Source organism: Zea mays, chromosome 2 (genome assembly GCF_902167145.1).
Source record: "Zea mays cultivar B73 chromosome 2, Zm-B73-REFERENCE-NAM-5.0, whole genome shotgun sequence".
NCBI lineage: Eukaryota > Viridiplantae > Streptophyta > Magnoliopsida > Poales > Poaceae > Zea > Zea mays.
In genome coordinates, this window is record NC_050097.1 from 242,633,412 (window position 1) to 242,657,864 (window position 24,453).

The 24,453-nt window shown below is 42.8% G+C and overlaps 2 protein-coding genes across 5 annotated transcripts; one reads left to right on the forward strand and one right to left on the reverse strand.

The window, feature by feature from the left end:
- Positions 1 to 1,234: 1,234 nt before the first annotated feature.
- On the forward strand, positions 1,235 to 23,845 carry LOC103648287 (sister chromatid cohesion protein SCC2). 4 transcript variants are annotated; one of them, XM_008672771.3, is made up of 28 exons: positions 1,235 to 1,769; positions 1,866 to 1,987; positions 6,348 to 6,484; positions 6,552 to 6,657; positions 6,748 to 6,998; positions 7,136 to 7,246; positions 7,335 to 7,446; positions 8,229 to 8,319; positions 8,417 to 8,603; positions 8,686 to 9,120; positions 9,663 to 10,189; positions 10,255 to 10,462; positions 10,532 to 10,582; positions 10,675 to 10,833; positions 10,923 to 11,087; positions 11,739 to 12,038; positions 12,121 to 12,273; positions 19,187 to 19,356; positions 20,299 to 20,404; positions 20,698 to 20,859; positions 21,314 to 21,418; positions 21,499 to 21,732; positions 21,812 to 21,945; positions 22,030 to 22,281; positions 22,365 to 22,662; positions 22,800 to 22,892; positions 22,980 to 23,105; positions 23,192 to 23,845. In XM_008672771.3, exons 1-28 carry the CDS (start codon positions 1,528 to 1,530, stop codon positions 23,468 to 23,470), a joined length of 5,316 nt encoding a protein of 1,771 aa, XP_008670993.1. In that variant the 5' UTR covers positions 1,235 to 1,527; the 3' UTR covers positions 23,471 to 23,845. The 4 variants fall into 4 exon arrangements, with proteins under 4 accessions (XP_008670993.1, XP_035821497.1, XP_008670995.1 ...); XM_035965604.1 differs by having other exon boundaries at positions 1,766 to 1,769; positions 6,341 to 6,484; XM_008672773.4 differs by lacking the exons at positions 1,235 to 1,769; positions 1,866 to 1,987 and adding exons at positions 2,741 to 2,853; positions 2,939 to 3,121.
- Positions 15,709 to 18,274, reverse strand: LOC118476452 (uncharacterized). The gene is made up of 2 exons (XM_035965605.1): positions 16,292 to 18,274; positions 15,709 to 16,127 (listed from the first exon to the last, which is right to left on the reverse strand). The coding sequence occupies exons 1-2, from the start codon at positions 17,244 to 17,246 to the stop codon at positions 16,084 to 16,086; spliced, it is 999 nt and encodes a 332-aa protein (XP_035821498.1). The 5' UTR covers positions 17,247 to 18,274; the 3' UTR covers positions 15,709 to 16,083.
- Positions 23,846 to 24,453: the final 608 nt, after the last annotated feature.

Genomic DNA, 24,453 nt, shown 5'->3' on the forward strand with positions numbered 1-24,453 from the left:
GGTCGGGGGGGAGGGGCGCTGATGTCGAACGGGGGCAGGGTCACAGTGTCGCCCCCTGTGGACGCCTCCAGCGCCTGCGCCACCATGAATCCGGGCATCGCCGAGGGGGTGAGGGCAGGGGAAGGGAGGGGGAGGCCTTGAATCCTGGATGCGTCCGCAGGGGTGTTCTCGGATCCTGTCACCGCGGCGCGGGACATGGGGAGCAGGGGCGACGGGTGCGAACAGGGGGAGAAGGGGCGGCGGCTCACGCGGGGTGGGAGAGGGGGAGGCGGGGGACGAACGTGGGCGTGGAGACGAGGACGAACGTGGGCGTAAGCAGGGGCGGACGATGTAGATTTACAGAAGCGATTGGACGGTGTAGATTCACCGAAGGCAGAACCAGAGGAGACAGCCTACCCCTTGCAGCCTTAATAGGTAGTATAGATATGTGACATGTTGGTTGAATGGTTGTAATTGTAACCGGTGATATGCTGCCTTTTGCTCCTTCCGTGTCTACATATTAACAAATGTGCTGGTTTTAATTTTTAAATTTCAAGTGTCCTTTGTGTGTTATACCACTATTAATTTCAAAGCTATGCACTTATGTAGTTATGTTTATGTTGTATTATTATTTATTGCTACTTGTAAAATTGCAATTGTAAAGTTTCAGTATGCTATTATCTTTATTTGTTTGATTAAATGAGTTAGCTTCAATTTTTGCAATATGATTGAATGAAATTGTGGTTGTCTGATTGCTTTGATCTCGAACTGGCTCACGAGTTAATCGAGTTGGCTCGAGTTGACAAACGAATCAAGTCGAGCAGCTACTTGAGCTTGTTACGTTAATGAGTTGAGTTAAGCTGGTTCGTTATCATAACAAGGCAGTTCGAGTCGAGCCGAGTCAGCTCGATATCTAGGCCTACACATAACATAGGGGTATATTAGTCTTTTCCCGCATCAACTAACATCAGTTTTGGACTACAATAACATTAAAGGTATTAAAATTTAAAACTGATGGTATTTAAGAGAACACATATTTTTGGATGGTATTGAAAGTATTGTTATAGTTTTGAATGACATGGAAGGGATTTCCTCCGGTTTTTATGGGACGAAACGTGCATTTGGGGTTGCGCGGTGCGCGCCCACGTCCAGCCCAAACTGACCAGGCCCAGCTCAAGTCGATCCAGCTCGGTAACCAACCACGCACACGTGGGTCCACTAGCTGTTGCCGTCGCCCTTCCTCCTTCCGTCGCAAGCATCGGGGTGGCGTTCTCATCACCCTTCACCTAAGGCCAACTTGACTATACGCAGTAGTAGATAAATACTACTACTGAATTTGTCCCCCATTTGTTATAGTCTCACCACCTCTCCACCCTTCGAAATTGAAATCAAATCAAAGCAGCCCACCACCCTCGATTCATTCACCACCACCTCTCCACACTTTGAAATCAACTCAATCAAAGCAGCCCCTCCTCCAGTCCTCCCCAACAATCGAATTCCGGTGCGAATTGGAGCCCTCAGCCCTCCCGCGCATCTAGGGTTTTGCCCATGGACCCCGACGCCGGCGGGGCTGGGGCCGGGGGCCGGGCGGGCTTCGAGCGGGCGTGCCGGCTGCCCAACACCGTCCACTCCGAGGTCCTGCCGTCGCTGCCGCTCCCCACCCTCCCGCGCGAGCTCGGCTTCGACGCGCTCCGCGACGACGAGCCCCTCGCCGCGCCCGACCGCCCCGACATGATCATGCAGGCCGCCAACATCGCCCGCATCCTCGCCGACACCGACGTCTCCCACCTGTGAGCGACTCCCCTTCCCTTCCTCGCCTCCTCATGCTCCCCGCCTGCTGGGATGGGAGTTGCTAACTCCATCACCCTCATTCCTTCCTTCCGCAGGGGCTTCACCGCGGCGGACAACGTCGAAGTGGATCCCAGCCGGTGCTCCTGGCTCTGGAGGGAGGTGCTCAAGCACAACCCCGACGCCTTCAAGGTCAAGGCGCCCGGGCCGTCTTCTCAAGGTAAACGCTCTGCAAATTGAGCCTCCTTTGGGTTTAGTCCCAGACCCCCTACCAGCCTAGCTAGGTACTCTAATGTAGTACTAGGTAGCTAGCATCTTAAAAATCTTGGCTGCTTTCTGCTCATTGGAGTCAACATTGTGGTCTGTCTAGTTCCCAGCTGCTGTTGTATGTATGTACGTACTTGCCTTGTTAACGGTACTTTCCAATGGCCTGCCATGGACCGAACATTTATTAAGTTGCTGTATCCTGCTGCTGCTTAGCACTGCCTTCCTGATGGGAGTGATGGCCTGGCTTGCTTCTGTCTGACTCGTTTCATTTGCTCATGGGCTTTCTGGCAAACACATTCCCATGCCATGCAGTCTGGTAACACGAAATCAATATTCCAATGCTCACCCGTCGAACTAGGTTGTTGCACTGTGTATCATTGTGTTTACGGTGGGGCATGGGAAGCAGTTTGGAGTATGTTCCTCGGCTTTTGATGCCCTAGTGCTCGGAGATGACCTGTGTGCCACGTGTGTATCATTGTGTTTACGGTGGGGCATGGGAAGCAGTTTGGCATATGTTCCTTGGCTTTTGATGCCCTAGTGCTCGGAGATGACCGTAGTTAGCTTTTGAACTTTTGCGAAACTACCAATCATCACAATTTTGTATGATTGTCGACTGAGGTGGTGCTTGCAGGATTCTCTGGCTGCTCCTGTGCCTTTTGTGTTGCGGGCACTATTTTGTAGCACTGAGGTATTTCTAATTCCACAGACTGGGATGGAAAACATGATATACAGCAGGACAGTGAGCACTTGTGCAGTTCATGGTAAAAAAACTTCGTGGGCGTTTCTTAGGCCATAAATGCGTGTCCATCATTAGTTCAGGTAATGACCTGTGTTACCTGGATTTGACATGTATCGATCCGACTTGGACTGTCGCTAACTCTGGTATCTTACTTGGTTGGTTCAGAGAAACAAGGCTCAATGGATTATTCTAAGAGCAAGTATAATAGGATGATGTAAGCAGGCTAAATGGTTTGCCACATCAGATTTTTGCCAAGTTGGAGGAGAGAGAAGAGAAGAAAAAGAAGAAGTGTGCTGCTAATTATCAGTCGACTAAGAGCCGGCTGCAGCACAGTTTCCAAAACAAGCGGTGAGAGAATGAGAGTATGTGGGTGGGCCTAGTAATAATTGTTCAACGTTCTTGCAGTCAACAAAATAGCCAACCTATTATGCAATGACTATATAGTTAGCTTTAAAGGACATATCAATGGCTTATAGCCGGCAGCTGGCTAAACTATTAGCCTTGCTCTAATAGATAGTTCTAATATTGTAAATCAAGTTGCAAAATCCAGCTTAGTTTTGGTGTACAGTACTACACTCACAACTCACAGTTGAAGATGACACCCAACCTCCTATGTACTCTCATGTCCTGGAATTTTTCATGTTCAGAATGAGGTCGCCATTTACATTTTACCGAACAGTACTAATTGAACACACAATAGTTCATTTCTGTTATTTGGTGCATCAATAAGTGTCTTTTAGTGCTTAAAACTTAGTTTTGTTCGTTCCATGTGCATGTAAAACTGCTCTCCATGTGCCTGAACCCTGACTTGCGGTTTATTTTGAGTTTCAACTCTACCTGACCCCAACTTGCTTGGGACTAAAAGGCTCTTGTTCCATGTGCATGCAGTATTAATGATGTACCACTAGAAGACCACACACTCACACAGCAAAAAATGCACCCGATCATTTATATCTTACTGCTATATACGCCATGGGATTTTTTTCATGAACTAAAGTATATTTATTTAATGGTATTGACACATTTGCCCCCATACTTTGATCAAACGTTTTTTGTTGGTTTTGTCAGCTAGTCCTTTACTCACAATCAGGGTGGGCCTGGGTTGGCTGTGCCACTCAGACGTTACATGGGCTGCTGGGTGTGCTGGATTACCTGCGTTTCTTTTGTGTGTGTATGGGGGGGGGGGGCAATCCTTCAATGCTTGCGTTACATCTTTTTCTCACTATCTTCGGCTGCTCTGAAGCATTTAAAAGCTTTGAATGGTGGTTGATGCCAGCACCTTGCCCGATGACTTGTGTGCAGTATCATTAAGGCTAAGTTAGAATGAGCGGAAAGCAAAATTTGCCCTAATTATTATGTCACAGGGCTTTCCAACATCGAAGCTCGTTTTTTTGCTTCATTTTTTAAACAAACCTTACTCCTCGTCATCCAACTACCGAGCTTCTCTTCCTTCAGCACCCTTTGATAATTTGATCTATCTCAGCATGCTTATTTCTCAAATCTGGGATGCTTGAATCTTTGTAGCCCTTTTGCTGCCTAATTGGATGCTAATTTTCTCTGTATGAGCTCCATGCTATGTATGACTATTTGATGGGGATTGGACTGTCTAAAGTTTTCTTCTTATCCCACAAGTCTCTGTCCTGATTCCCGATGGTTCAACTGTTGAAAATTTGGCATGCCTTGCTAATATATCATCTATCGGATCATCAGTAAGCAACAAACTGCACATATGAGCCAAGCTACAATAAACAAGGGGGGCGATCTAACCATTAGTGAAGTTAAAAGGACTAATTGCTACTTTCCCGTAATGTAATACATTCTATTTCAAAACTACTTGTTCCTTCTATTGCTGCATCCACCAATCCAAATTGCACTGTACCAACGATTATCTGGTAGTGTTAGTTTGCTTTGCATGCAAACCCTTGGCTGTACTACATCATATGCATGCTGTTTATAGGAACACATCAAGCTCTAGTTGGTACAATAGGAAGTTTGGAACAGCTCCATTCTAGCCTTGTGGTTTGTGATATAAGTGCACAACCATTATGTGTATGCAATATTAAATGCGTGTGATGTTCTCATTACTTGCTTTATGTTGTGGCCTATATTGTTTTGTGAAAATAACAAGTTTATGACCTGCTTTATATTCAGATTTCTAATTCTGTGACTTTGCGGTAGCTTTTGGCTTGTTGATAGCCAACATTGTTTTCAAGGGGTTGCTTAAGTGACGCTTAAGCCGCATGGCGAGTTGGAGAGGCAAGGATATATGCTAGTTTGGAAGGTCAAGTAGTGCCTAGGAAGGATACCTTTCGGTATTTAGTATCGATGCTACAAAGAGAGGGATATTTATGAAGATGTTAGCTATAGAATCAAAGCACAGTGGATGAAGTGGCGTCAAACATCTGTTGTTTTATATGACAAGAGCTCTGTTCTTAAGGCGTCGCCTAGGCGTCCGGGCGGTGGTCTAACGCCTAGGCGCCTTGCCCGCCTACCTCGCCTATGCGTCCAGGCGGTGCTCCAACGCCTTGGACCGCCTTACCGCTTTAAAAACCATGTACAAGAGGGCACCACAGAAGCTGAAAAGCAAGTTCTACAGGATGACAATTAGACCTGCTATGTTATATGGTGTAGAATGTTGGCGTACAAAAAAGACATGTCCAACTAAGTGATGCGGAAATACGTATGTTGTGTTTAATTTGTAGCCATACAAGAAGGGATCAAATTCATAACGATGGCATATGTGATAGGCTAGTGGTAGCACCAATATAAGAAAAACTTGTCCAACACCGTCTGAGATGGTTTGGACATGTCCAACGGAGACCTCTAGAGGACCAGTGCGTAGTGGGATTCTGAGGCGTGATAGCAATGGGAAGAGAGATAGGGGAATGCCGAAATTGACATGGGAAGAGGCAACTAAAGGGGACTTGATGGAATATGTTAGAGTGATGTTAGAGTGAACACACTAACCAATTCAATCTAAAAGCTTAAGCTGTTAGAGTGAACACACTTTAACACTCTCACTCACGTGAAGCTAGAGAGAAAGTCGCAAACGTGGAAAATAAATGGGCAGATGCACAAATAAAGCCTCTGCCAGGATTCGAACTCGAGATCTCTGGCTCTGGTACCATGTTAGAGTGAACACACTAACCAATTCATTCTAAAAGCTTAAGCAGTTAGGAGAAGGTAGGTAATCCACTTATATACTTTAACAGAATAGAATATAACCAAAGATTTAGCATTGAATAAGAGTGCATGGAAAATAGCTATCCATGTGCTTGAACCTTGACTTATGGTTCCTGTTGGGTTTCAACTCTAGCCTACCCCAACTTGCTTAGGACAAAAAGGCTTTATTGTTGTAGTTGTAGTGTGCTTGCTAGTTAACTATCTGTCGGCTAGTTTTGTGGTCTAATAACGTTATCGTTGGGGTAATATTTTTCATGTTTAAATAAAACGAGTCAAAGCAGCTTCTATTTGATGATAGCAAAACATTTCTATGGACCTGTAAATGCTTTTAATTCTGTAAGACTTTATCTTGCCATATGTAATTTTTTTATTACATTGGTCAAGTTTTCAGGTCCATTTGGAGGCCCAGGATACCACAATCAAGAACGTGAGAAGCACTTTGAACATCTTACACCTAATATGAGCAAAACACGAAATGGATCTGCATTTTCTCAGGATGAAATTAACTCACACAGAGAGCATTTTCGTGTAAGTTTGATACCACCAGTTTCTTATTGATGTCAGTTCTTTGTGCTAAAGGGGCTTTCTGTTGTAGAATGAACTGACCCCAGATTCAGTTGCTTCAAAGAAGCCAAAAGTAAGGAAGAAAGAAATTAACAATTCTGTTTCAACTTCTCCCCACAGCATTCCTAATAATCAAGGTTTGTTTTTATTAATTTGTATATACTTCCCATGTAGCTTTCCTTTTTTTTTCAAATTCCACTGACTCTGGTTATAATTATGCTATTTAGAAGTTATTGCTACCTTCTGTGAGGCGGTGGAGGATTTCTGTGGAAAAGCTGAAATTCCTGACGATGGTGATGGTGGTGACTGGTTGTCAATCCCACTTGACGATGTTAAGGTTCTTGTGAATGAAATTACATCTGTTCGATCCAAAAGGATATTGCATGAGGTTCCTATGGATACAGTTACAAGGTTATTAGACGTGATTGACCGTCAGATTCGATGTTCTCAAGGTTTGTCGATAGATGTGAAGGAAAATGTGAGTTACTTACCATATCATAGTAGTTTACATTTCTCAAATTTGCATTTAAGTTTATCTTATTCTGTTTCAGATATCATTTAGTAAATTCTTGCATGCTATAACTTAGCAACTAACAAGTGCTTGGATATCTTCAGTCTGACGCCTTTGATGCTGAACCTCTGGTTTTCTCTGCTTTGGAGTCCAGTCATGCTGCGTTGGCAATTATGACCCACCATGATATGCCAAAGCAACTGTATCGGGAAGAAGTATGCTCACTCTGAATTCCTTTCTCAGCTTGCTGTGAAATGTAATTGTTATGGTTGCTGACTCTCCTTTTTTCCCCCTGTAAAACAGCTTATTGAGCGTATTATCGATTTCTCAAGGCATCAGATCACAGATTGTATGGCAGCAAGTAACCCAACCTTTCGAGCTCTCTACAAACCAGCTGGAAATGTTGCAAATGATGGTAATATCAAAGCACATGCTGATATTTTCCCCTTGAATATGTAGGAGAGCTGCATATCTTTGCATTATTTGAGTAATAAAAAGAATGTAAGTACATGGGTAGATCATAACCACTCGACAGGGTACACTTGTACACAAACAAACAATTGAAACATGGGAACATGCATACCACAGAGCAGGTAGAAAAATCACAGACTAGAATCACAGCTTAAGCTCCGTTAAGCCTTTCCACGATTGCATCACATTGCAGGCTGTGTGATTTGTACACCAGCTATGCATTGCTAAACTGATATTTCTTTGGCTTTTCATGACTGTTGAGCCACATTCGTTTCGTGTTGGTTACATGTAATTCTCTGTTTTATATGTTTTATATGCCTTTTTGTACTGTAGCATTTTATGAATGACAAGCTTTTATTATGCTTGAGCCCAACCAACCTTTCTGGAATAATTTAGTGCTACTCCCTCCATCCTGAGATATATAAGAGATTTTGAGTTGTCCTAAGTATGAAAGATTTTATCGAAAAGGAAAATAATATTTACGACATCAAATTAGCATCATTATAATTATTATTAAATGCACTTTCATAGTTTACCTCTTTGAACTCTTCTCTATAAACTTGGTCAAACTCAGGATAGTTTGACTTAGGATAAACTTACTCATATTTCAGGATGGAGGGAGTAGCTATGATGATCACTAGTGATGACTAAACTTCCCTTTTGGAATCAACTCGTACATCAGACATTTTTCATATATATATGTATGTTTCTCTTTTGGTCAACTAGGAGATGATGATGAAGGTGATTTGGAAAATGGACAAGTTAGCAAAAGGAGACGTACTGCTACTAATTTGAGCATGAGAAAATCTTCAAACAGGTACATGATCAATGCACTTCAAATATTTTCTTGTTTCTGGTTTGTAATGGGGCACTGCCGGGCACTAATAGAGTTCTATTTTCTTTTCCTGTGGCAGAGTTTCTGCTTCTGTTTATTCTGCTGTGCAGAAACTATGCTTGATATTGGGTTTTCTTAAGGAACTGCTCACAACAGTGCGCTTGTCAGATAGTTGTATTCTGCAATTAGCGAAAACATGCTTTACTACATTCTTGGTGGATAATATGCAGCTATTACAATTGAAAGCGATTGGGGTTATTTGCACGGTAATTTTCTGTCTACGTGCTCAATCTTTTTTATGCACATTCAGTTTTCAAAGAATTTGCTCACATTCAAATCCTTGTGCAGGTGTTTTCATCATACACACAGCACAGGAGTTACTTGGTTGATGAAACACTTCACCTTCTTCGTAAGTTGCAGTTTTCCAAGAATGCCGTTAGAACCTACCATCTAGCAGATGAAGACCAAAAGCAAATCCAGATGATAACAGCACTGTTAGTTCACTTGGTTCAGTTTAGTGCTATTGTTCCTGATAGCTTAAAGGGAACAGTTGATTGGACCACTATCGTTGATGCCTCTAGTGATGCTGATTATTATCCAATTCAATGCCATGAAGCGGCAACAGAGGCTTGTTGTCGTTTTTGGACTGATGTCCTTCAACGTTTTACTGCTGCTAAATCTCAAGATATGTCGGAAACCAAAGGGATAATAGACAATCTTGTTCAGGATTTCCTAACGATACTAAACTTGCCGGAGTATCCAGCTGCTGCTTCTATTCTTGAGGTAACTTCGCTCAGCAGTGCTTTTGCTATATCTGTGATCTTAATTCTTATATATAAACATGAGCTAGCATTAATATTACTGATTCTTGAAACTTAGGGCGTGATTGGTTGGGTGGATCTAGCCTAGCCTAGCTGCCGTGATGCAGGATTGGGATGTTTGGTTGGCTGGAGCCTGGGGGAGGCCTTGGTGGATGGGTGGGGGTGCATGAGGCGTTTATGGGCCTGGCTCCGTGGAAACGAGATGAGATCCGTTTCCTGTGGGCCTGGTTGGCGTGGTGCAGCCTGCAAGTGTAGGTAGGCGATTGGTAGATAAATCCATCCCACATGCAAGCAACCAATCAACTCCCAATCCACCCTGGCCCGAGCGAAGCAAGCAAACCAAACAAGCCTGCTTGCATGCATGACCACAGGCTGGTCAGATCTACCTTCAGGCCACACTAGGCCATCTAAGCAATCACACCTTTAATATTACTGTTTTAATCACATTCCACGACCTGGTTAAGTGTTTTGCATGCCTTCAAATACTATTTTATTTATGTACAGGTTCTCTGCGTGTTGCTGCTTCAGAATGCTGGATTGAAATCTAAGGACATTAATGCTCGGTGCTTTGCTATTGATCTTCTTGGTGGTATTGCATCAAGATTAAAGCGTGATTCTGTCGTCTGTAGTGAAGAAAAGCTTTGGATATTGCAAGATTTCACTGATAAAGGCAGTGACGGCTCAATTTTTTTGAAAAACAAGTGTTGCGTTTGTCTTGGTGGAAGAGGCATAAATATAGCCTGTAATGAATGTGGAAGATGTTTCCATTCAGATTGTATGGGGGCTGGTAGTCAGGATAACTTACAGCGTGATAGTGTCTGCCCCTTGTGTTTTTGCAAACAACAGCTCAATGTGCTACAGTCGTACTGCCAGTCACAAATTAAAGAAAATGGCAAAAAAACTGCTGCCTCTGCCAGTAAGAAATCTGCTAAACCAACTGAGGTGTCAGCAGTGGAAATTGTTCAACAAATACTACTGAGTTATCTCCAAGAAGCTGGTTCACAAGATGATGGGAACCTGTTTACTCGATGGTATGTTGTATGGAATGTTTTGTTGTGCAAGTGTCTTTGGAGATTTATTACCATTTTGTATGCAGGTTCTATCTGTGCATCTGGAACAAAGATGACCAACATTCTCAGGAGAAGATCATTTACTATCTTGCTAGATTAAAATCCAAGGAGATTCTGCGAGATTCTGGCAATGGTCTGGCAATTTCCAGAGATTCAGCAAAGAAAATTTGCTTGGCACTTGGTCAGAAGAACTCATTTTGTAGGGGTTTTGATAAAATTCTTGCCCTTCTTTTGGTATGCGGTTGCTTCCAGATAGTTCAGTTTAATGTATATGTTCTAGAGTTAATTCCCAATTCTTTTCAGGCTAGTTTGAGAGAAAATTCTCCTGTAATAAGAGCAAAAGCATTACGTGCGGTGAGTATATGTGTAACATATGAAACTATATGTTTTGCATCTTTATCATTTTGACACCATTCATCAGTATCTAGGACTCAATTTCTCTGTAGGTCAGCTGTATAGTTGAAGCTGATCCTGAGGTCTTGGGTGACAAACGTGTCCAATATGCTGTTGAAGGGAGATTTTGTGATTCAGCTATTTCTGTTCGTGAAGCTGCCCTTGAACTTGTTGGGAGGCATATTGCTTCACATCCTGATGTGGGCCTGAAGGTCAGTAGACATATGACATATCAAGTTACCTTATGACATATTTGTGGGCATTGATATGATTTACTATACATCTTCCCATCCCATCACAGTATATAGAAAAAGTTGCTGAGCGGATAAAGGACACTGGAGTCAGCGTTCGCAAGCGTGCAATCAAAATTATAAGGGATCTTTGTGCTTCAAATCCGAACACGGACACAACTCATGCCTTTGTGGAGATAATTTCTCGTGTTAATGATGAGGAGTCCAGTGTACAGGTGAGCTGATAGCCTGATATGAAAAAACTATTGACTGATGTCATGCAAATATATTATCTTAGCAGATTCATATGTGATTGCAAATGTTTTGGTTTCTTTCATTGCCTATTGTTTCAGTTTCATTTTTTAATAGGTTGATTCTTAGGTGTGTGGGCTTAAATATTTGCTCATGTGTTAGTGAAAATAGTGTAGTTACTTAAAATATTTACATGTTAATTGGGGAACTCCCTTGCATCTCTTGTTTTCCCAAATAAGAGAACATCCTCATCTGGAAAATTTAGATAACACAAAAGGAAAGAGGAAGTTGTTAATGCACATCTTTCTGTTTTTTTTTCTATTTAGTGATACATAATATCCCTACACACAAAATAATTTATGACACCATTTGTGGGGGGAAGGCTTACCTTGGTTTATCTCTTCGCTAGACCCCACTCGTGGGAGTCTCCCACACTGGGTGTGCTCTTTTTAATCGTGAAGGCACACTATTAGTCTGGTCATTTTTTTTGTGGTTTCTTTTTATGCTATAATGGATAGCACCGAATATAATGTATGATATTACAGAAGTACATGCAGCATTGTTGGGCCTGCAATATTTATGTTGCTTTCTTTTACCAGTTGAGTTAACTTCAACTATCTTCATTACTTTTGTAGGATCTTGTATGTAAAACATTTTATGAACTATGGTTTGAAGAACCAACTGGGAGTCATAAGCACTTGGTTGCTGATGGAAGTTCAGTTCCAATGGAGATAGCTAAAAAGACTGAGCAAATTGTTGACATGTTGAGGAAGATGCCCAATCACCAACCCCTGATTACCATCATAAAACGTAACTTGACTCTTGATTTCCTCCCTCAGTCAACCAAGGCTGCAGGGATTAACTCATCCATGGTGGCATCAATTCGGAAGCGTTGTGAATTGATATGCAAACGCTTATTAGAAAGAATATTGCAGGTACTTTCTGACCCATTCTGATAGTGAATAGATTGTGTAATTGATAATTTGAGATTAATTCTCGCACATCTCTTTCTTGAAGGTTGAGGAGGGAGCTGCTAATGAGATGGAAATCCACACACTACCTTATATTGTTGCCTTGCAAGCATTCTGTATTGTTGATCCCACACTCTGCATTCCAGTAACTGATCCTTCTAAGTTTGTTGTGACACTGCAACCATACCTTAATATTCAGGTGAGCATGGTTTACTTTGATTACTATGTCATTTTGCCACTATTTTGCCATTTAGAGCATTTGACAGGTACCAAAACAGTTTTGATGACAAAACTTGACGAAAATATGCATACATTTCAAACTTGAGCAAGCTTTGTAAAAAAAAAGAAGTCTGAAATTGCATGGATAAAATTTATAATCTCACCCAAAGCAAGGGCAAAATCACAAAGTAAAAAAACACAGACAAAATCGCAATTGGTCTTCACAACAGGGCAACGACACTATTGTTCCTTTATTTATGACATCCTAGGGTTTTGTTGATGCTCGGGCTGCAGTGCTGCACATTTCGTAGCACATCATATTGTTTTTTTTTCTCGAATATGCAGGAGAGCTGTGCATCATTATATTAAGAAGAAAATAGAAATAGGTCCAAGCGACCATTACAAAGCTAGAGACCTCCTTACGGAGGCCAAGTACAAGCATACAAAAAGGGATCCATTTGTCTACACTACGAACAACTAATTACAAGGGCCAAACAGCCTCCAACCCAGCAGCCCCTGCTTTACACCAAAGAGTAGCCTTGTCTTTGACGTTTCAAATTAAAGTAGGAGCATGAGGAGAGGCACCCTGAAAAATGCAGGCATTTCTATGCTTCCAGATCCACCAAGCCACCAAGAGCACCAATGAATTGAAGCCTTTCCTCTGCTGTTTCGGCACCCTATTTTCCACCACTCTCCACCAATCTTGCAAATTGATATCCTGAGGACCTGGGGCAATGTGCTGAAGATTGACTAATGTTAGCACTTATCATGCTCCTTTGCTAATTGTGCTGTAGACATGTACTTATTGTTACTAACCTTGGATTAGGCGAGATAATCACCCCCACGGGTACTGTAGCATATATATAGGCATATAGGCAATATGGGCCTTATGGGCCTTAACACCCCCTGTCAAACTCAAGGCGGAAGTGGAGGATTTGAAGCATTGAGTTTGATTAGATGAAACTGATGTTGTGCCGTAGTTTGTGCTTTTGTGAAGAAATCCGCAAGCTGTAATTCTGAAGGCACATATTGAAGATCAATGGTCTTCTGATGACAATGAGATCTAGTGAATGAGACATCAACACCAATGTGTTTTGTGAGTTCACGCTTCACTGGATCATGACAAATTTGTATAGCTCCAGTGTTGTCACAGCGAAGAAGTGTAGGCGAGTCACAAGAAACGCCTAGATCAGCCAAGAGCCAACGAATCCAGATAATCTCAGCAGTAGTAGTAGCCAGGGCTCGAAGTTCTGCTTCAGTACTAGATCTAGATACAGCAGTTTGCTTCTTGGATTTCCAAGCAATAGGGGATGATCCAAGAAGAATACAGTAACCAGTGATGGAGCGACGATCTGTAGGATCACTGGCCCAGGTAGCATCAGAGTAAGCGTGAAGCTGAAGTGGGGAATTTGAGTCATAAAATAAACATTGTGTTTTTGTCCCCCGTAAATATCTAAGCACGCGAAGTAAGTGCCCATAATGAACTGATGTAGGAGCAGAGACAAACTGACTCAAAATCTGAACCGCATGAGCAATATCTGGCCTGGTGACAGTAAGATAAACTAAGCTGCCAACAAGATGTCTGTATCGAGATGGATCCTCCAAAGGTGTCCCATCAGTCGGACGAAGAGATAAGTGTAGATCCATAGGCGTGGCAACAGTGCGAGTATCACTAAGACCAGAACGATCAAGAAGATCTTGTATGTACTTGGCCTGAGAAAGATAAATACCATTTTGAGTCTGCAAAACCTCAATGCCCAAGAAATAACTGAGTGCCCCCAAGTCAGACATTTGAAATTCCTTACTCAGAGACGCCTTCACATGAGCAATATGGTCTGGATCATCGCCTGTAATCAACATGTCATCAACATATAGTAATAACAACGTGCGTCCTCGTGAAGAAACATGAATGAACAATGCAGGATCATGATCACTAGAATAGAAACCACAAGCCTTGATGACAGAAACAAATCTCTCAAACCAAGCACGAGGAGCTTGTTTGAGACCATACAAGGCTCGACGGAGACGACATACATGCCCTGATGGAACCTCTATCCCAGGAGGTGGATGCATATAGACTTCCTCATGTAAATCACCATGAAGAAAAGCATTTTTGACATCCATCTGAGAGATAGTCCAAGAAGATGAGGCTGCAACAGCAAGTAAAGCTCGGACAGTAGTCAGATGGGCCACAGGTGCAAAAGTCTCATCATAGTCAATACCCTGTGTCTGTTGAAAACCTCTGGCCACAAGACGAGCTTTATATCGCTCAATAGACCCATCAGATTTGGTTTTATCCTTGAATACCCATTTGCACGTGATAGGTACAACACCAGCAGGTAACGGAACAACATCCCATGTACATGTGCGATGAAGGGCATTTAATTCATCAGTCATAGCAAGCTGCCACTCAGGTATACCAGACGCCTCTTTATAAGATGATGGTTCAGCAATGACTGCACCAGCACGGGAAAACCCATAACGTTCTGGAGCTGCAATAGTGCCACGGTCACGAAGATGATACCCCTGATTAAAAACAACATGAGAGTCATCATTGTTAGTACAAGTATCATCAACAGGATCGTCATCAGGACTGGCCGCGGGAGTAGAGCGAGGACGACGAATGTAAGTCTGAGTGACAGGTGGTTTGGAAGAGTAAGACGGAGATGTTGTGGAAGTGGAAGGTGGTGTGATGGGAATAAGGACATCTGGAGTAGAAACAGTAGGTGGTGATACTGATGAAGTTTCGGAAATGGGAGGAAGGCTCATGAAGGAGGTAGACTCTGTGGAATAAAAAGAAGAATGAGTGGAAGAGTTGTAAAAGAAGGGACGATTTTCATTGAAGCTCACATCTCGAGAAATACGCATGCGACGAGAAGATGAATCATAACATCGATAGCCTTTATGTTCAGGGCTATATCCAAGAAAAACACACTCAACAGATTGAGCAGTCAATTTAGTACGTTCACGAGGTGATAATAGTACATAACACGTACATCCAAAAACTCGAAGGTGGTCATATCGTGGAGGAGTTCCGAAAAGAACTTCACCAGGTGTTTTGCCAGAGAGTTTGGATGACGGTTGTCTATTGATGAGGTAAACTGCAGTAGAAACTGCTTCACCCCAAAAATGTGACGGGACAAAAGAAGATATCAACAAAGTGCGAGCAGTTTCTATAATGTGACGATGTTTGCGTTCAGCCACACCGTTCTGTGCATGAGCACCAGGGCAAGAAAGCTGAGCAAGAGTACCCTCTGAAGTCAAAAACTGGCGGAAATTATCAGATAAATATTCACCACCAGAATCAGAACGAAAGGTTTTAATGTGAGTGGAAAATTGAGTGTGAATCATACGAGCAAAGGTTTTATAAATAGAAATCAGCTCAGAGCGGCGTTTCATGAAATAAATCCAAGTGTAGCGAGAATGATCATCAATAAAAATAACATAGTATTTATATCCACCTTTTGACACAAAAGGTGCAGGACCCCAAATATCAGAGTGAACCAAATCAAAGGGTTGAACAGAATGAGAATGACTAGTAAAATATGGAAGTTGTATTTGTTTTCCAAGATGACAACCCTTACAATGAAAATCAGACTCAACCGAAGTATGACCTAAGCAACCTGACTTTATTAGAGTAGACAATCTAGATCCACACAAATGACCTAGACGATGATGCCACTGGGCAAAAGACGCAACAGAAGCAAGGGTAGCTGAAAGCACATGCGCTGGAGATGTAGCCAAGGAAGGAAGCCGCAAAGAGTCCAAGATGTAGAGGCGAGGAGCAGCTCTACGGCGACGGCCAGTCCCAATCACTTCCCCTGTACGAAGGTCCTGTACAAAACAAGATGAGTCATCAAATCCGACAAAGCAATTATGATCCGTAATTTGGCCTACTGAAAGAAGGTCCATAGATAGCTCAGGAACAAAGAAAATATTAGGTACTGTAAAGTGTGGATCTGAAAGATAACCCTTATGAGTAATGTGGCATACAGTACCATCAGCTGTCTGCACTGAAGCACCATTTGTGACAGGTGTAGTAGAAGCCAACTTTGACTGATCAGATGTGACATGAAAGGAAGCTCCTGAATCAAGTACCCAGGCCGACTCTGAAGTACAAGCGGACGAAGTGGCAGCAACAGCAACTGAGCCTCTATTAGATGGTCCTGGACCACGACCACGAGCAGCACGTCGTGCACGGAAATCAGTCAACTTCTCAGGAAACTTGACAAAGCAAAGCTCAGATCGATGATTGGTCTTGCCACAATGATCACAAGGCTTAAAAATATTCTTAGGTTTCTGGGCAGCAGCCAACACACTGTGAGAATTACCACCATTAGAGGAAAGAGAGTTAAGACGAGTCTCTTCAGCAAGTAAATCAGACAGCGCCTTAGCCATTGTGAGAGTGTCAGAACCCTGAAGTAAACGAGCACGAAGAGAATCAAACTCGGCCCGAACACCCATAACAAATCTGTAAGTGAAGAACTTCTCAATAAACTTATGAGCCGGACATGGATCAGCAGTACAAGCAGGCACCATTGATGTCAAAGCACTCATCAGGCGATCAAAGGCTGAGTAGTACTCATCAATACTCATATCATTTTGCTCAATAACATGTGTCTGCTGCATAAGGGTGTGTAATAGAGCACCACTATCCTGAACAAAACGCTCCTTCAAATGAGACCAGATGGATTTAGCAGTTTTGAATTTAGACAAACTCATAATCATAGACGGTTTGACGCTGTTCACCATAGCAGCCATCACTTTACCATCATTAAGCTGCCATGTTTTGATATCAGCAGCATTGCGACGATCATCAGCAAGAACAGGTGCTGCATCAGTTAAATGGAAGAGTAATCCATGTCCCCGGAGTGCAGTCTCAACACAGAAAGCCCACTCCGGATAATTTTGACCATCGAGAGTGATATTAACCACAATAGCATTTATCATCATATTGAATTCAATGGAAATAAGTGAAACCAAACAAACCAGAGGAGCCGCAACTGACAGCAGCCCGACTTGGACGACTTGACGAAGATCCTGGGCAGCGAAAACCGAGATGGACAGCAGCTGTCACCCTGCTGCAGATAATCAAGGCCACCTCAACTCTGCCCGCAATGGCAGCCACCTGCGCAGAGACAGCAACGGCGCAGATCTGCAGCCCTGCCCACAAGACGAGGTGACTGCGATGGTGACGAGGGACAGCGGGACGGCAGATGCGGCAGGATTTGACAGCAGCCGGATCTGCGCACTCCCTGGACGTCGGATCTTGCGCAGAGCAGGCCGTGCGCAGGAACGGCGGGCGGATCTGCGCAAATCTTCGATTGGCGCAGGGACAGCAGGCAGACAGCGTCCCTGTTGTTGAAGATGCAGAGCAGACAGATCTGCACAGGGACCCAGGGACAGCAGGAACGCAGAGCGCGCGGCACCTCGCGCGCAGGAGCACAGGGGAGCACGCTGCGCACAGGGACGGCAGGATCCACGGCCGGATCGGCGCGGCTGGATCCGCGCGCACAGGGACGGCCGCCGCAAAGGCCGGATCCGCGGCCGCGCGGGACAGGACGGCCGGATCCGCGGCGCCTCGCGCGCAGAGGCTGAGGGGCGGCCGGATCCGCCGGATCCGCGATGGCGGCTGGATCCGCGACGGAGCAGAGGCAGGGGCAGTCGGATCCGCGACGGAGCAGAGGAAGGGGCGGATCCGCGACTGCGGCGATCCGCGCGACGGAGCAGAGGCAGGGGCAGCCGGATCCGTGACGGCGGCGGCTAGATGAGGAAGATGAAGAGCCACGACGGCGGCTGGGTGGGGAAGGACCGCGACGGCGGTTGGGCGGGAAACAGCCGCGAAGGCGGCTAAAAAAAAATTAGGGTTTCGTGACCTCCTCTGATACCATGTTACTAACCTTGGATTAGGCGAGATAATCACCCCCACGGGTACTGTAGCATATATATAGGCATATAGGCAATATGGGCCTTATGGGCCTTAACACTTATATGTCTATATGTTCGAAAATTCTGGTGTTTTGTGGTTGGTTCTTGACTACACATATATTGTAAACAACAGACCTAAAGTTTTGATTATTTTTGTGAAGTAGCTATATTCTTGTTGATATGATCAACTAAAACTTATGTGCAATGTGAGTTTGTATAATACTTTCCTGCTACAGTCAAAATTGCAGCAAACATAATTTTAATAATTCCAGTTAGTTCTGTGCACAATTACATATCTGAGCTATAGTTTTTAAGGCGTCGCCTAGACGACGCTTAAGCATCGCCTATATGGTAAGGTGGTCCGGCCTGGTAAGGCGTCACCCTCGCCCTACTCTGACACCTAAGGCGGGTGGGAGACTGGCTGCCATGGGCGAGCTCGTGGATGCGGTGATGGCTGCTGCAGAGGCGGCGTGGTTGCTGTTGCATGGGTGGCATGGCGGCGGAGGCGGCTGGGAGAGAGGGAGAAGTTGGGAGAGAGGGGGTGGCGGCTGAATGGCTGAGAGAGGGTGGTTTGGAGAGGAGCTACCTGTGAGTGCTTAACCTAATTTTGATGGGCTAGCTAGGCTAATTTGTGGGCTGGTTGGGCTAGCTTGCTGATAACCTTTTTTTCTCTCTTTTCTTCATCCTTCTCTTACTTATTGATATTTTTGTCCTAAACACTTTCTCAAATATCAATATTTTCCTATTTTTTAAATATATTTAAGGCCTCGCCTTACACTTTACTGATTAAAAGGTAGGGGGGGGGGTCGGTCGGTCGCCTTACCATCTTAAAAACTATGATCTGAGTTATTTTATTTGGAACTGAATGCAAGTTCATTAATGTCTTTGATTATCACTCGTAGTTTGTCATTTATTTTTCCCCTAGCAATACAATTTCATTTGCTCCTGATCGTCTATATCTACAGGTTGACAATAAATCATCTGCCCAGTTGCTTGAAAGTATTATTTTTGTGATTGATGCTGTTCTTCCACTCATAAGGAAGCCACCACAAAATGTTGTTGAAGAACTTGAGAAGGATCTGAAACATATGATAGTTCGCCATTCGTATTTGACAGTTGTACATGCCTGTATCAAGTAAATGCATCCCCCCTTCCCTATTTCCCTAATTATTGTTTGATGAGCATTGTTTCTCCCTATGTTCTATTTGGAGTTGAGAATTCATTTCATGAGTTCGTATGCTATCGATTTAATTTATATGCTATTTGTCATTCTGAAGTTTTTTTATTCTTTGTATATTTTTATGTCCGCTTCTGCAGCATCACTTAACTTGTTATTTCATCTCCCTGCTCTCTCTTAATTTTTAACAACTTCCATATTTCTTATTGAGTTGTTCCTAAAAAACAATATTTTCCCTTTTGAAATAAGTCGTTGATTACTAATGCAGTGTTGACTACCGTACCGTGTGTATATGTCATTATGTTGATCATTTGTAAACATTTAAGCTAGTTACTACTTAGTTTTTGAATATCTTATTTGCACATTAATCATGGTTCCTATATGCCGGGGGGTGATCTAGTGCTAATTAGTTCTAGGTAGGGGTGACAATGGGCTCTAAATTTTACACTATATGATTTAAGGACCGGCTTAGGATTGGGCTCTATTTGTATTCATTTTTGAACTACAATGTATTTAGGGCCTTACCATTTTGTGAAAAAACATTTGGATCGTGACCCATTACCATCCCTAGTTCTAGATGCGGTTTTAGAAGCATCAGTTGATTAAGGCTTTGTTGTGGCCTGGTGCAGCGGTAGAGCTTACTGACTGTAACCAGAAGGTCCCAGGTTCGAGCCTCAGCCTCTGCATATTATGCTGGTAAGGCTTGACGCTTAAAGATACCCTTCCCCAGACCCCGCACAGGCGCATAGTGCGGGAAGCCTACGGCACTGGGTACACCCTGTTGTTGTAGACTTGTAGTTGATTCTATCATTGATCATTGAGCTCACATTTTTTTCTCTGACCATTTTGCCAGACTTGCCTTGAAACATTCTTGTTTATTTCTCCCTTGCCTTTTTACAGGTGCCTTTGTGCTCTGAGCAAGTCAGCAGGTAGAGGTCCAGGATTAGTGGAAAACCTTGTTAATATTTTCTACAAGCATCTGTGTGGAGCTAATTCAGATAGTCAGGTATCATTCCATTTTTGATTCATTGAGTGAGCTACAATCTTACACAAATATATGGCAAAAATGAAACTTTTTTTCACATAATATTTTTTTGTACTGTGAGGCCTATAATTGTTCCATTTACCTATTCTGTGCAATTGAGGACAACTGTAGAAATACATTTATGATTTATCTTGTATATTTATTGGGCATGAAACCACTGTTTGTCTCTACCAAAGCTCTGTATGCTTGCGATCTCTCTCTTTCAGACATGCAGCTTTGCATGTTTAATTGATTCTATTCATTTTGGAACTCAGCTGTTGGGTCGATCACTGTTTTGTCTTGGACTCCTCCTTCGGTATGGTTATCAATTGATGCTAACATCTGAAAATCAGCTTGATTTTCCCAAGATCATCAACTTGCTCCAGAGAAAATATCTTCTCAAGGATGATTTCAGCTTGAAGGTTCGAGCTTTGCAGGTGTGTATGATCACTTTTAATTCATTAAGACATAAACTATCCACTTGGAGTCGTGCCTAGCTGTATTCAATGTAGTTTATGGTGCGATTCTACGTGACTGGCTGCTCACTTTTGAATCTTGTTTACAATCTGTGCATGGTGATTAGTCGAGTTAGGGTTTAGAACTTGTGACATTATTTGTTTGAGACCCATAGCAACTGGAGCTAGCGTAGATGACAATGCATAGGAAGTCACCTGTCCACATAACTGTTGCTTTGGTTGTTACAGGGTTGCAAATTTTATTTTATTTTATTTTTATATGAACTGTTCCCTATAAGGGTGTGTTCGGTTGCGTCTGGATCAAAGGGGATTAAATCCCTCCCTAGTCAAAATTGTATAGAAGGGGATTTAATTCCCTCCGATCAAGGCGCAACTGAACAAGGCCTAAGATGTCAATTTCCCCTTGTGCATTCAGACTTTGGGATACATACTTATTGCGAAGCCTGAATTTATGCTACAAAAGGATATGTTGAATCTCATAGAGACAGCACTCTCTTCTGAGGTTGATTATAGATTCAAGGTATGCCATTTTGTATTTGCATCTTCTTTTGGTAGTTATTTTCTGTTTAAAAAATTAAGTAAATTAATCCACCTGTTCAGATTCAAGGACTTCAAAACCTCTACGAGTATCTTAGAGATGCTGAAAGCCAACTTACTGCTGAGAGTACTGCGAAACCTCCTGGGCAGTGTGAAATAAATGGCAGAAGTGAAGTGCCTGTTGCTGCTGGTGCTGGAGACACCAACATATGTGGTGGTATTATCCAATTGTATTGGAGTTCTATTCTTGAAAGGTGCTTGGATACAAATGATCAAGTTCGCCAGAGTGCACTTAAGGTGAATCAAGCAGGCATTATATTTCACTTCACACTTTATCTTATCATTTTACAATAGAAATAAGTTATTTTTCTTGTAGATTGTTGAAGTTGTACTTCGTCAGGGTTTAGTCCACCCTATTACCTGTGTACCTCACCTTATAGCACTTGAAATGGACCCGCTGGAGGGGAATTCGAAGTTGGCTCATCATCTCTTGATGAATATGAATGAAAAGTAAGTTGGCTCAACTTCCCATACTTATTTGTTTTTTTATATTTGGAATAAAACACTATCTCATCAGTCTGAATTTGTTTGCAGGTACCCTTCATTTTTTGAAAGTCGCTTGGGTGATGGACTGCAATTGTCATTTAAATTCTTTGAATCCATAGTCAGCAACCATAAGATGTCCGCAAACATAAAATCAAATCCAATTGCATTTGTCAAACCTGGCATATCTAGAATATACCGTCTTATCCGTTCAAATCGAAATTCTAGAAACAAATTTGTCCACTCGATAGTTCGGAAATTCGAGTCTGATAGCCGGAGTCGCAGCACAGTTAGCTTTCTTGTGTAAGTAACCTAAGTAAAAATACATTTGTTGACGCTCTATTCTTTGATGAGGTATTGACTGTCATTTTGTCTACACATTGCAGATACTGTGCTGAAGTTCTCGCCTCTCTGCCTTTCACATGCTCTGATGAACCACTTTACTTGATCTATGATATAAATCGAGCTATTCACCTTAGAGCTGGAGGAGTCGAGGGCAATTTGAAAAGGTGGACTTCTATGTCTCAGTCTCAAGAGATGGCGGGTATGCCAACCTTGCCAGGAGAGAGTCATGTTGTCATGCAAGAAGAGCCTGGCGGATATTATGATAACATGGGAGATGCCACTGAAAGGGTGAATGACAATCCTTGCAGTACTTCAGATGTGGACATTGCCAAAGTTCAGGTGCGTTAGAGAAGTTCTGGGTGGTAGGGTCTATTATTTCAATTAATCCGTTAGGGAGGCTGCTGCCCTGAACCCTTTATCATCATATGTTTTTACAAACTTTTTTTTTCTTGTTCTTCTATCTCTCTCTCTGCCAGGGAGATTGCCATGATGCAATAGCCCTCCAGCTACTTCTGAAATTGAAGAGACATTTGAAAGTTGTTTATGGTTTAGATGATGCCCGCTGTCAGGTATGTCTTACTCTTTATTTGGAGATTGGTACTGCTGTTATGGGTGCATTTACATGAGGTACGGTCTGTTTGTGTTTTGAAATACAGGCATTTTCCCTGAAGGAGCCCCCGAAATCTGGAGAAACATTCTCCAGGCAGAATGTTTCTTTTAATATTGGCAACACTAACCTCAGTCTGCCGAGCTGCCTGCAGGACGCAGCCTCTGTTTACCAGGTACTAAATAGCGAGCTTAAGATTCCTTGGCAAAGCAAAGCTGCATACTCTCCTTTTGTCTGACGCTGATGTGGCTTGGTGGACAGGATTTCAAGACAGTGCTTCGCGAAGATTCCATGGACTTTGCTGTGTTCGTCCCTTCAGTCCAGACTAGGAAGCGCCCAACCCCAAGAAATACAACGAGCCCAACCCCAAGAAGTATGACGAGAGTCAGGAGAACGGCTGCCCCGAGTGTTACAAAAGCCCGTGGTGGTGCACGTGGCGACGATTCCGACGATACCGATGACGACGACTGGACCGGGGGTCCAAGAGTGCTAGACTTCAGTGGGGGCGGCCGCGTGACAAGGCAGAGGGTCCAAGTATGATGTTTCTTTTTTGCGTGCGTGCGTGTGTACATTATAGGGAAGGGAAACCTATAGCAGGCTTAGCAGCTGACACGAGAGAGTTAGGGGTTGAATTTTAGGTTTCAGGTCGTTTATTTTAGGGTACATAGAAGCAGAAAGGAAAGGAAGATAGCCTTTTACTTAGATGTCATTAATTTGGAGCACTCCTTTTCTTGCTCTGCCCCTGTCCTGTTTGTAATTTCCGTGGGGCTTCGGCAAAAAACTGACAAAATAGGTTGTGCTCCGGTTTCTGATCTCTGATTCAATGGGAAATGGAATTATTCCTTTTGCTTTGCCTGTGTAAGCAGTTAGCGCCTACTCCGTCTGTTCCAATATACAATTTGTTTTAGCATTTTATTTTTGTGTCTATATTTATTCGTTTGGCTTTAATCCGTATCGGTTTCTATAGATGTTTTTGTCGCTATAAATTGCTATAAATTGCAGTTGCAACAGTCTAAACAACTAGCTTTAATTCGAAGCGAACAGTCTCTAAGTAGATGATAATGAATCTCGGCATATATAATACACACATTAAATATTATATGAATCTATTAATCAACACTCTAAAACGAATACTATTTTAGGATGGAGTGAGAATATCGTAGGAACTTGTCATTCCATGTATTCGAAGGACGGGGAGTTGCTTATATTTGATAGAGAGATAAAAGCATCTCTAATGGTTTTGAAAAAAGCTACTTACATTTGGTAGAGGTAAGAGCATCCCCGATAGTTTTGAAAAAAAAAGCTGTTTGAAAATAAATGTAAGGAGTTGCCAAACGAAAATTGAGAGTAAAAAAGATTGTGTTCTTTAATAGCTTTCTATTTTAGTTGTAAATATTTCAAATTTTGTTAGTTCACCTTATTTTAATAGTCCTACTTTGTTTTGATCCAATAGGCTATGTTGATACCTACGCATGCAACAAATAGTTGAGCAGGTGTTACCATGATACCTGTGCTTGTAGCAA